The 13,467-nt window shown below is 41.0% G+C and overlaps 1 protein-coding gene across 1 annotated transcript in view; it reads right to left on the bottom strand.

Annotated features, from left to right (window-relative positions):
* PRKAR1B (protein kinase cAMP-dependent type I regulatory subunit beta) overlaps positions 1–13,467 on the bottom strand; it is a 128,333-nt gene that overhangs the window by 51,551 nt on the left and 63,315 nt on the right. Inside the window, exons 4-5 of the mRNA XM_065412334.1 lie at positions 9,956–10,017; positions 9,124–9,170 (exon numbers count right to left, since the gene is read on the bottom strand). Of these exons, the coding sequence (XP_065268406.1) occupies positions 9,124–9,170; positions 9,956–10,017 (109 nt within the window). The remainder of the gene's footprint in view (positions 1–9,123; positions 9,171–9,955; positions 10,018–13,467) is intronic.

The following is a 13,467-nucleotide window of genomic DNA, read 5'->3' as shown; positions in this document are numbered from 1 at the left end:
TATAGCTGAAGAGCCAGTGTTGTGGGTCTCTGTATTCCAGGAGCATCCTGGAGATCAAGGGATAGAAGCAAAAGGTAAAAAATAAACCAAAATAGGCAGGCAGTAACCAAGCCATGAATGCAAGCCATGAAGGTCATTTGTAGCTGAATTTCTTCATTACTACGGGAGAATGTCACATTAAATAATAGCAGGGTTTCTTTTGATCTGTGACATAGGCTTTGAAAGGAAAACCAAATGGAATGTTGGGTCAATCGTTAATTCTTCTCATGATGCGAAACTTACACACAAAAGAGTTTTTAAAAGTCCAAAGTCTAGTTGAAGTATGAATCCTGGAACCCCTACATGTCAAAAGCAGGGAAGGTGGATGAATAAAATGAGGGGCCTATAAAGTTTGGTAACCTAATGAAAGTAAATCTTAAAAAACAAAATACCTTCCATATTTAAACATTGCAAAATTGGCCAGATGCATTTTTCTTAGAGCTGGTGGGTAGGTGTCTTCTTATTGTGAAGCATCAGGAATAGACAACCAGCAGAGGTAGACACTGCACTACACTGCCCCATCGGTCTGCTCCAATAAGGCAACTCTTATGTCCTCAGTGAGGGTCTGATCCAAAGGTAAAATCCACTCAATGAGTTTTGGGTTAGGCCCTGAATGCCAGCTGATCTCTCATCCTGAATTTACATTCAGGACAGAAAGTTATTTTGTATACGGTGTCTTGCTGTTGAGCTGAATTTCTATTATTGCGTAAAAGTGTGGTAAGATGACTTGCTAACATGATGGGTGTTTCTTTAGGACCGAAATGACAGCATCTGAACTATAAATGGGAAGTGAGCTCACTCCAGCACCCACATTTTAAAAATGTAACATGGAAATTCTTGTTAAGTCAATAAGTGGCAAACCAAAGGGGGAAATTAATCTGGTGAAACTCAAAGTAGAGTGAGTGAAGTACTGACATTTATAATAGTGCACTGCAATAAAAAAGGTTGAAGTTAATCCACACCAAGCCATCTTTAATTTTACTATCCCACTTGACTAGACTCCACAAAACATGTCTGACATATGATTTGTAAACAGTTTATGAAAATGGTCAAACCCCACTAAGTGTGTCAGGTTTAAAGCATTCTGAACTGAAACCAAATCTTGATCCGATGACATGATCACTGGGCCCAGCACAGTCTTCCCCAATAAAAACACCATTTTCCAATTTCAATCTCCTGAAGACAAAACAACACAAGAACAACTATTGTCCTTTAAGAGGAAAGCCATTGTACTACACTCTCCAGAATGCTCCCTAAGTCAACAATAAACTTTTGTCTTCATGATGATGATAAAGTGAATTGATGATATATTATACTGTCATTCTGTCCTTTAGCTGAAAGTTCAACCCCACTAAGATTCCTTTCTTTAGGTGGAGTTAAAAAAAAAAGAGGAAAGAAAAGGTGAAGATGAGGCTATTTTGGGAAAGAAATATGTGTTGCATGGCAGCAGCTTGGCAGATCCCCTTTCTCTCCCTCCAAAAAAATACTGGTCATAGGATCTGGCTTATACATTTTATATATTTATGAACCCTCACCAGTGTAGAGAGTACACAATCAAAACAGTCCGAGTTGTTACTTGGACAGCTGACCCAGCTGCACAGTAGTGGGAACTTTTTACTTTCATGTAGCTGTAAAGGAATGCATAGCCGCAGATGCCCAAATATGAAGGGCAATCATGCTGCCAGAGCCTGGTACTTTCTGGAGATCAAAGGCATTCTAGATTTCTATTGTTTTTCATCTCTGTTGGTATGAACACTGCAATTTTTGTTAGCAAGAAAAATTACCCAAGTGGGCTCACTTTCTATTTTTTATATAGAAGGTTAGAGGGGGAAATCTTGTGTGATATTGTACTCTTCAATTCCTTTTCTCACAGGCTGTGATATACATTAGGCACTAACCGTGAGAGAAAATCGAAGCAACTCACACAAGGCTCAGTGGTCTAGGAGCACATCTTCGTTTCGTTCATCTTCAGGTTACTTATAAAAATAGGATTTAATCTTACCAATAATAGTAACTCCCTCATTTACTTGGGAAGTGGGATATGGACGTATATTCAGACCTAGTGAATGTACTTCTGCTTTTCAGTCCTCAGTTTTATATTGTTGATTTCTTATTAACCATTTGCATTTCTTGCTGCCCCTCTACACCCTATGGAGGCAATCTCACTCATTTAATACATTTGTGTATTGAAATTATCCCGGTATTGCAACTTTCAGCATCCCATTATGTTATGCAATAACTTCAGCTCTGTGTCTTGTCTGGATACAGTAGGTCCAAATATTTCTGTTCCCAAAATAGAAATGAGGCTCATTTCTTCTTGGAAATCTAAATGAGTTTTAAACATGACGTTTTTATACATGTGGGTGACTTTCTCACATGATGCTATCAAAATTTGGGACTACCTTTAAAATCCTCAAAAACTCAAAGTGGCATCTTGAAAATTGTAACCCAGAGAATGTACTTATTAGATTTTTTAAAATCATCCATTAGAAAATACAAAGATGTGAAACATGGGCAATGTTAATGATTGAGGAATTCTAGTTGTCATGGATACATTTAATTAAATACACAGAAAAAAAGGGTAGGGAGGCTCTTCAGCAAAGGCAATACCATTAGATCTCATTGACCAATAGGTTAGTATTAAGTCTAACTAGCTCTTAAAGATCCAGCAATATTCATAGACCAGCTGCTGTGTAACTTTTGGTTGTTTCACTTTGTTTTATCTTTATATTTCTCCATACAAGGGTGGCTGTGGCCTTTGTAAACTTGCCAGTTTTACCCAAGATGAACAGATAAGATTACCTTAGTGTCTACAATATTTCTTTGTACTTGTCTATTATATAATGCTGTAGGAAATACCCTGAATATGATAAATATTCAAATTATTTAAGCACAAATACTATTTAGTTATCTGGACAACTGGCACGTTTTTACTTGGTTTTTCACCATAGTGCATTTGGCTGTTGTTTTACAAGAAGAAAACACCCGAAAATGATTGCAAAAAGAGTTACAACCCTATTAAATACAATAGGAAGTTGTTGTTTTAAAAAATATATTTTAAAAGGATAGTTGATGGTGGTTTTTAAGCAAAATGTGCGGTTATAAGATTAAAATAATAAACAGGAGGACAGTTTTATATTTAGAAATATGGATTAGAGATTTCTGCAAGAAACACATATTTTAGCAGGTACTTTCAACATCTTTACTGGAAACCATAATATAAACCTCACTAGATTCATTTTTGGCATACATCCACATTTTTTCCAAGTAGTAGAGCTTCCAGTAGACAGCTGACCTCTGAGACTTAAAGCCTCAAGCCATAATCTAGCTAGCAGAAAGTTATTCCTCATACAGGGCTAGACCATGAGTTAACAATCTTCCCTGAGACAGTGCCAATATGTGCTACCCCTGCAGCAGCCCAATAGGGAGATTCTGACTATGACCTATTGAGTCACAATCTCTCTCCCAGTCTCCCTGCTGCTCTGGTTGAAGGAGTACACCGTGCGAGGTTTGTACCTGGTACAGATATGATGCCTCATGCATTGGAGGCAAAGCCAAGGCTCCAGCCTTTTGTGTTTCCCCTCCTGCATTGTGAGTGGCACTACAGGTAGCTCAGTGGTGCCTTCTACCCCCTTTACTATCTTGTGTGGACATACAAGCCAGGACACAATCTAGCTCACAGTAAATTATCTTGAAATAATGATCCACAGTAAGACACCGGTGCTGTATAGGCTCTTAAGAACATAAGAACGGCCATACTGGGTCAGACCAAAGGTTCATCAAGCCCAGTATCCTGTCCTCTGAAATGAACAGACAGGTTATCATCAAGTGATCCATGCCCTGTCTCCCAATCCCAGTTTCACCTATAACGCGGTAAGATTTTTTGGCTCCCGAGGACAGTGTTATATCGGGGTAGAGGTGTATACTTGTAGGTCGTCATCCTTGCCAAAGGGAAGATAATACAAAAACTCACATACTAGAAAAGAAAGTTTCTCCTCTGACAATCCCTTTGGCCCACTGCTCCTGTAAACTATGCGGTGTTGCATTTGATTTTATTCTGTCGCCCACAGTGACCATAGACAGAAAAGTTATGGATATATAACATTAAGTTATTTGTATTTAATGTTTCTCATTTATCCTCCCGCATTAGGGTGACCAGATGTCTCGATTTTATAGAGACAGTCCTGATATTTGGGTCTTTTTCTTATATAGGCTCCTATTACCCCTTCCTGTCCCGATTTTTCACATTTGCTGTCTGGTCACCCTATCCCGCATATGTAGAGATGGTCAGACATAGTGTTAGACTGTCCTTTTATTTTGTTCTTCATAGATTTGCAAAATTATCCGTAAGGGGAGTCATCATAACTCTTGTACTTACTAATTGGAGTACATATTCCTATAACTCTAACCATATACTGCCTGTGATCTAAAGAGTTTCTTCCTCAAAAAACTGCATGATATTTTTGCAGATAGCATCTGATATTTTTAATGATAGCAATTGCAAGTACCATTACCGTGTATCTTTGCATTTGTACAGAAAATCAGGTTCCATATCAGTCATTGACATTCTCAGAATATATTGCTCCATGGATTCACCATCTTGGGGTCACGCACTTATCTGTGCTGTGCAGACCACGGGAACACTGAAAGCTGTTAACCCAACACCACTCACATGGTTAAAGTTAGACATGTATTGATGTATCTTGTTGGGCTATAGGTCTGGGGTAAAATTTTCAAAAGTGTGTAAGAGGCATAGGAGCCTAAGTCCCATTTTCAAAAGAGATTTAGGCACTCAGGAGCTTAAGTCTCTTTGAGTTTCAATGGTATTTATGCCCCTGTAACGAGGTTCACTCACTGCTGAGGCACCTCCTTGTGGCTGGGTCTGGGGATTAGCTCTGACTTCCTTAGTCTCAGTTCACGCTGTGGCCCTCCAGCCATGTCACTGTACAGTTTTCCCCTTCCAGGGTATCAAAGTCTCACCAGACTAGCTGATCAGGTGCCATTCCAGGCAGTCTTTCCATTCAAGACTGTGCTACTTTCCCCACGGCTGGTAGGGGAACCCAGACCCAACCACTATTCCAAGTTCCAGTCCAAGGATCCTACAATGAGCAGCCAAGGTCAGCACTGTCTCAAGCCTTGCTGCCGCTTCCCTGGTCTTCTTCCTACGCTGCCCTCTGCAGGCCTCCTTCTCTACTACCTCTCTGGGTAAACCTTTCCCTCAGGATGAGGGTCCCAGTGCTTCCGCTCCGCCCAGTTTCCTGCTCTCCTCACTGTGCCCGGAGAGTGACTGCAGACTTTCACACTGCCACCCTTTTCTGCTCTCCCTTCCTGGCTTTATAAAAGCCCTGCCTACTCCTGCCAAGGTGGGTTCCATCTTCAATTAGTGCTTGTCCTCCAGCCTAACTCCCCCCGCCCCGCAAGTGCAGCCTATCAGGTTAATTAGCCCGTCCAGTACTTCAAAGGTGGTGTGGGTTGAGCACCCTATCACATACTCTCCCCCTCAAGATTGCAATCCTCCGGGGTATGGATGCCTCCTACCCTGCGCGTCTGCCGAAGCTGGGCTCACAGGTCATCCCACTCCTGCTCTAGTTCACCTGCTCAGAGAAGCAGTTTGCCCTTCTGCTGATACTTTTCCCTCTGGAACTGTAGGTCTTGTAGAGCTACTTGTAAAGTCTGCTCCGTGGCTATCAATTTCTCTTGTAGCCCCTTCTCTTGCTCTGCAGACACCTTCAAAACCCTCTCCCTCAGCATCTGAGTTCCCACTGTATACTGACTGGTGTCTACCTCACCTCCTTCAGGTGGGTCTTTGCAGGTGCCTTTCTCTCCTCCAGTTCTTTCTCACCCACTATCATCACTGCCCCTTCAGCTTTCTCTATGACAGTTGCACAGGCTGAAGTCTACTAACCCTTTCTTCCAGCCCTTAGTCAGGACCCTGCCCTTCCCTCGGCCATGGTTCTGCTCTTTGTCAGGGCAACTCCCTAATTCCCCAAAGGAAAAACAAGCACCAGCCCTTTTCTTCTCTCTCAACAGGTGGGATGCCTCAGGGCTTTCCTGTCTTCCTGCCTTCAGGGTAGGGGTTCTCGTCTCCATCCCCGGAGGCACATCCACTTTTAATGTATCCCTTCTGATCACAGACATAGCACTGCCTTGGCCGGGCTTCTGACCTCCTGGCCCAGAACCTCTTTTCCATTCTCTGCCCCTTTGGCCCCTGCTCGCTTCCTGGAGAATTTTAAGTAAATATTGCTGCTGTTCAGCTAACTTCATCAAATAACCCTGTAGGTATATCTGTGCCTCCCATTGTCTTCACTGGTTTTCCAGGGCCTGCGAAAGTAGGGCTCGGATCAGGGGTGCTGGAACAATTTGCATAGTGGGGGTGCTGAGAGCCATTGAACCAAACCATAAACCCTGTATATGATGGAAACCACTTCAAGCCACGGGGTGCAGCAGTACCCCCAGTACCCCTAGTTCCAGCACCTCTGGTTTGGATTCCTCTCTGTTGCCTGTCGGCCCCCTTCAGTGGGAGTGTTTAAATCTGGGGACCAGCTCAGGAGGGTATATCTGCCCTCTGCAAAGAAGGCCCCCATACACGGTGGCTCCATAGTCCCTTTTTTCCTGTCCTTTTCCTACTATGGGTCTTCACACTTTCCTTGTCCTCAAGCTTAAGTCTCTCTCCAGATGCAGCCTACGGGTTAATTAGCCCCTTCTGAGCCACCGTATCCCCCTTCAGGGGTGGTGTGAGGAGAACACCCCCTCACAGCTCCTAAGCCACTAAATTGCTTTTGAAAATTGTACACCTCCCCAGAAGCTGCAACTGCCCATAAAACCATCTGGTACCTGCACATGGAGGTTACTTTAAATCAGGCCTTCATGTACTCAATATTCAGTCAAAACAATCTTTGCATTTAGGTCCCTCCTTGGACCACGTATAGTCAGGATCATGTATGAAAAGGTGTCATTCTCTCAGTAAGAATTTGCTTAACGTTGTGTAAAAGAGCTGCTAAGGTGGGGGATCACAGGATGTAGTGGGAGGACGGGGACTAAGACACCATCTTCAGTAACAGAAAATGCAGCTAACTATTCCCTAAAACTTCCAAAGGAGGGCAAGGCACTTTTAAGGAGGACTACGGTAAGATTCCAATATCTGTCTATTTTCTGCATATCATCATGAAGTCAGTGAGTTTTGGATCAGGCCCTAAATGAATTTTTAAAAAGTAATTTTTACCACACTTCTATAAATACTGCACTTGTTATTTTCTGGCACTGCCAATGTGGCAATGTTTGCTATTGAGGCACGCTACCCCGCTTGATAGGAACAATGAGTCACACGGATTTCCTGAGGAGTAACTTCCAGAGGCAGAGTGTGAGGTTTCTCGATTCCCAACAATACCAATTAGATGGTCCCCTGACACAAACAAACCTCTAAAAAAAAAAAAAAAAACTTTCACTAAAATAACTGTATGCCTGCTGGCTGGATTCAAAATAAATCACTGCCTTCTTTAAATAATCCAAACAGAATTCATCTGGGAGTCTGCATAGCAACACTGCTAATGAGCCAGCCTGTCCTATCTAACAACTGTTGATATGTAAGACGTGGCTTCCAGAGAATTCAATGAGATGAGAAGACTGTACCAAATGAAAGCTGCAAAGGGGGTTGATTTCATACCACTCCTTAAGGTGAAGTTGATCAGACATGTACAGATTAGAACTGGAAACCAGATTCAGAGGGTAGCTTCCTTTCAAACACTTCCTGACAAAACCATTGCAAACTCTGATGGGCATTGTGTGATTTAAGAACTCAATTTATACTTTTTAGGAATCCTTGCTTTATCAATACAATGCATTGCTTGGTTATTCAGATCTAGTTTAAAAAGCAAATTAAGGTTTCAAAATTGAAACTAGCAGCCTGGGGCTCTCCCTTGATTTGAAAAGAAATGCACATGAGCTCAGATAAGTGATAAAAGAAAATATTTTCTTTATGTTTCATATGGCCCCTCAGGTGCATTCCATCATGGTGGCCTGCTCCACTGAAGGCAGCACACTTACAGGTGTGGTTAGGGTTCTAAAGATAAAGTAATTTGCTTGATTATGATACCATATTATACTGCTTTGAATGGACAAATAAATGTGGCTGTAAAATATACCACTTATAATATTATACATAAAAGACCTAATGCAACAAAATCTAACAAGGTGACCAATCCTGTGAAATGCTGAGCTCCCCTCAGTTCAACAGGAGTGTAGAGTCACAGAACATTGCTGGATCAGGCCCTAGGCAAGTAGAATCATAGAACTGGAAGGGACCTCAAGAGGTCATCTAGTCCAGTCCCCTGCACTCAAGGCAGGACTAAGTATTATCTAGACCATCCCTGACAGGTGTTTGTCCAACCTGCTCTTTAAAATCCCCAATGATGGAGATTCCACCACCTCCCTAGGCAATTTATTCCAGAGCTTAACCACTCTGACAGTTGGGAAGTTTTTCCTGTTGTCCAACCTAAACTGCCCTTGCTGCAATTTAAGCCCATTGCTTCTTGTACTATCCTCAGAGGTTAAGAAAAACAATTTTTCTCCCTCCTCCTTGTAACAACCTTTTTTGTACTTGAAAACTGTTATCATGTCCCCCATCAGTCTTCTCTTCTCCAGACTAAACAAACCCTATTTTTTCAATCTTCCCTCATAGGTCATGTTTTCTAGACCGTTAGTCATTTTTGTTGCTTTTCTCTGGACATTCTCCAGTTTGTCCACATCTTTCCTGAAATGTGGCACCCAGAACTGGACACAATACTCCAGTTGAGGCCTAATCAGCACGGAGTAGAGCGGAAGAATTATTTCTTGTGTCTTGCTTACAATACTCCTGCTAATACATCCCAGAATGATATTTGCTTTTTTTGCAACAGCGTTACACTGTTGACTCATATTTAGCTTGTGATCCACTATGACCCCCAGATCCCTTTCATGAGCATGAGCAAGTATCATGAGCATGAAATTTTACTATGTAAACTTAGAATGAGCATCATATTGCAACAGTCTGATTAAAATAAATAAGAAGGGGAAGCAACTCCAAATCGGAGGTTAATTAAAACTTACATCCACTTCTCCTTGATCAATTACATAGAAGTTGTCTCCTTCGTCACCTGGAAGCAAAAATATAAATGATGATTGTTTTCACAATGTCTGGTGGATGGTTATACAAATAATTTCCAATCCCCATATTTGATTCTACACATATTTGCACAGGTTTGCAGAGCTGATTATTTAAAGAGAAAATCATGTCCTTAACATCCATGCCTCGTTTCGCTCATGAACAGAAATATCAAGAGTGATTATTTATATTTTTTTCTCAGTTGTATTAGTTTATCCATTTTGATTTATTTAAAATGAAGGCAAACACATTAGAAATTTTGAATACCCTCAGGATACTAAAGTCCTGCTTGACTTGCTCTAAGCTTGCAAGTAAGTTGCCAAGTCTGGTAACTATGGACACGATATAGTGAGGTGCTAAGCACTCTCAACGACTATTGAAAATATTTTCCATCTTTTATTACTCTGTGCCAGAGTCTGCCCCCTTTATTCATGCTGAGTAGTACTTTACTCCGTGAGTAGCCCCCCATTTAAATCAATGTGGATACTTTTTTATTAGAATAATCTTTATTTATTTAGATTGTGGTACCACCTAAGAGCCTCAGTCATGGACCAGGACCCCATTATGCTAGGTGCTGGATTCTGCAGAACAAGACATTCCCGTGCTCCAAAGAGCTTACAATATAAATAAATACTTAGATACTTCTGGTATAAGATACTGCTGCCTGTGAGCAAAGATGGTAACATCCCTGGCCCTATAATTTTCTGAACATCAGAAAGAGTGGCATAAATTACACAATCTGAGCAAATTTATAAGGAAAAAAGTATGGAAATTTACCCTGCTGTATGACCGTTTCTCCGGCAATGTGCATAACGGGGAACATGGCATCAAATATGTCACTATAAAAGAAAATAAACATCCATTGTTGAGTCAAACTTGTTCCTTATTGAGTCACTAGTACTGAAGTCACTCTGCTTTGTTAATCCTTCATTAACAGATTTTGCAAAAAAAAGAAAAAGGGTAATTGCAGCAGCACATGGAGTCCCCAGCTGGCAAAACACCAGAAAAGCTAGTTCTGTGGAAGCCATAGTTTAAAACTAAGTCAGACAGTGACTCAACCCACTCATGCTATTTTGAAAGAACTTCCAAAATTTATGTGTACAGACCCATTCTTAAATTAAAGCATTCTACAAACTAGCCAGCTCATGCTTTTTATTCTCTAAGGCCAGAATTTTCAAAAGACCTCAGTTCCCTTTTAGGCACCGTAAAGTGGTCAGATTTTCAAAACAGCCCAGTGTGTGTCACAATGGAAGCTGTTGGAAGCCCAAAATAGAACCACAGCACCTTTTGAAAATGAGGCTCCATTTTTACCAGCAAAGCCCATGGCACAAAGCAGGATGCATTCGGAAATATAAAGGACTAAATTAAGACAGCATAAGAGCTGGCAAGGGATTACACTTCCAGTGCAGAGGTAAATATATGAAGCCAAATTCTGACTTTAGTTACGCTCAGTGACTTTAGCAGAGTTACTAGTGTGACGAAAATTCGGCCAATGCTCTGGAAACACTCAAGCAATACAAGAGCACTGCACTAATTCATCTTTCCCGGACTCTACACAGCACCATGATTTTAAACATATAAGGCACGCTTGTCACTTGCCCTTACAAGGCCAGGCTGGGCAGTAAGGGACATAACCCCCCCCTCCACAATCACTTTAGGCTGCCTGCCCATGTTGGAGAGAGAGCAGGCTCCACAGAACCACTGCTTCCCCTCCCCACACAGGTGGAGGATGGGGAGCAAGGACTGGGTAGAGCCTGCACTATTCCCCCCCATCAATTAATCAGCGTAAAGGGCTGAAGGAAACCACTTCCCACCACCAGCGTAGGGGAGGAATTGTGACTGGCTTCTCCTGGAGTGGTGCATCAACTTACTGCCCCTCCCACAGAGTGAGACATAAACTCTCTGTCTAGCCCATAAAATGGAGCAAATTCCTCTCAATCACAAATAAGTGAAAACAATGAAGAAATTTAAAAGGTTCATCAAAATAGCCAGGAAGTCGGCAACAAACCTGTGGTGGATTTCAATCCCTTATATGGGAAATGCACATTGTAAAATCCCATTATGAGCTTATTTCCTGTCCAACAGTTCCACAGTCCACTCAGATGCAGTTATAGGAAATGTTCACTCATTACTCAAGCAGGACATATCTTTCCTCCTGAGCAGTCAGTACGTTTCCACTGCTAGGGCTAGATGGTGTGATTAGCATGCAGTCCTGTGTAGGGGGCAATGCAGAACTGCACCACACCTAGGGGAGAACTGGCAGGGACTGTGCCTCTCTCGGAGCTCCCCAGTGTGCCCACAGGTGGGGTACTCTCAGTAGCTCTGTCTTATGCTGGGGCCAGGTTGGGATCACGGAGTGTCAACTGGCTCCCTGGGTTACCCCCTCCTCTGTGCCCAGGCAGAGATCTAAGAGCCCACTTCTGCAAGATGTGGAGAGCTCTCACTAGAATTGAAGGCACTTTGTGCTTCAGAGGATCAGGCCCCGAAAGATTATGCCACTAAATGGAGAAATCAGAACGTGGACACAAATAATCAAAAAGAAAATGTGACTGAACAGATCTGGAAACCATTTTTGGACTAAATACAGAGAAATAACCACGCACAATGTCAGCTTTTTATCTCTTGTTTGAAGGTTGTGTTTTATTTATACCTTAACAACTGACTGTACAAATAGTGGCTGATAAATTATGTATAGCACTGCACCCTTCTCCAAAATGGTTTGTTATCAGATTTCTGAACATCTCTTCCTTTTATCAAAAATGTTTTCAAACTCCTAGGTTAAAAACTACTGCTACAAAGATTGTCAAAGAAGTAATGAATTAGATTTTCAGAAATAACTGTTTAGCATTACTAAACTAATACTGCCCTGCTTAAATATACAGGAATACATTGTGTATTTTAACATGATCCTCTCTTTACTAGAGCAAATCTTTGATTTTTTAACAGAAACTTTATAAACACACATAATTGTGGGATAAATGTTAGCAAGCAAGCAAGCGAGAAAGTCAACAAAACTAATATTGATATTGATTTGCATTTCCAGATAGCAATATGTGGGACAAATTTAAGTGATCAACCATTATGTGAATGTCACTGAAAATAGTTATTCATATTTCTGGTCCATCATGGAACTGTTGTTCCTAAGGTATATGGCAAGGCTGACATTTTCAAAAATGACTATGATTTTAAGTGTTTCAATTTTTGGATCCCCAAGTTAAGACACATTAAATGGACCTGATTTTCAGAAAATGCTGAACATCCACCCTCTGAAAATCAGTCTCCTTTAACACGTCTCAAGTTGGGCCCCCCAAAATTGAGGTACACAATACCTCACAAAGCCCTTCTGAAAATCTTGGCCTAATAACCTACCAAACTCATAACTTCATTGCACCAAAACTGACCTTTGATTTAATTTAGGCTACTATGGAATTGATGTTGAAACAATAGATATAATTTATTGATTTTGATTTACAACATACAAAATAGACTAAAATAAAAAAAAAAGTTTCCCTGAGAGAGCATGCCAATTATTTTTTTAAGTTAAAAAGTTTGGTCATGATCCGTTCAAGCTGGCATCTGAAAATACAACACTAATTTTCTATCAATATATATTTTCATGTTCAATATACAATTTCATGCTAGAAAACCTGAGTAGGAGTGATGTGTAGAAAACAAAGCCGGTTTTAAAAAATAGATGGACTAAGGAAAACTAGTGGCACTCACTAAAGAGATAATATGGTCAAGGCCCAGATTTTGACCTTCTTCTTTTTGCTACAAAATGTACATGTTATTTTTAGAATGGTTCACAACAGTCTTTTGTCCACGAAAGGCATAAACATAGAAGTGTTATAAACAGCCCTGCCTGTGTAGTAGAATTGTAACAGATGTGTGGAGGGGATCTGAATTTTTGTTTCCAAGTTGCTATTATTTATATATATTTAAACATACACACATAAATTCCTCCAAACAAAATTTTTTATTAAAAAAACAGTCTGTGGTTGTTTAAGTGCATACACTGCAGCACAGTAACACAATGATATAAAAAGCTAAGAAATCACTAGCTAAATCTTCACCCAAACTTTGAAACCTACTCCTGAACCATGATTTCATCTTCTCCATATTACAGTCTTTCCCTATCTACTGCTTCTACAGCACACATGACTCCACTCACCACCTCTCCACCAAATGCTGACTCCAACCAAATTTTTGAATGGTACGGAATGCTGAAGTAGATGGTGAATGTGCATGGGGTAGATTTTTACTCAATGCCTTTGTGTATCAGTGTGTGG

This window comes from Emys orbicularis, chromosome 10 (assembly GCF_028017835.1).
Source record: "Emys orbicularis isolate rEmyOrb1 chromosome 10, rEmyOrb1.hap1, whole genome shotgun sequence".
Lineage (NCBI taxonomy): Eukaryota > Metazoa > Chordata > Testudines > Emydidae > Emys > Emys orbicularis.
The sequence above is the reverse complement of the archived record's forward strand: the minus strand, read 5'-3'. Positions and strand labels throughout refer to the sequence as shown.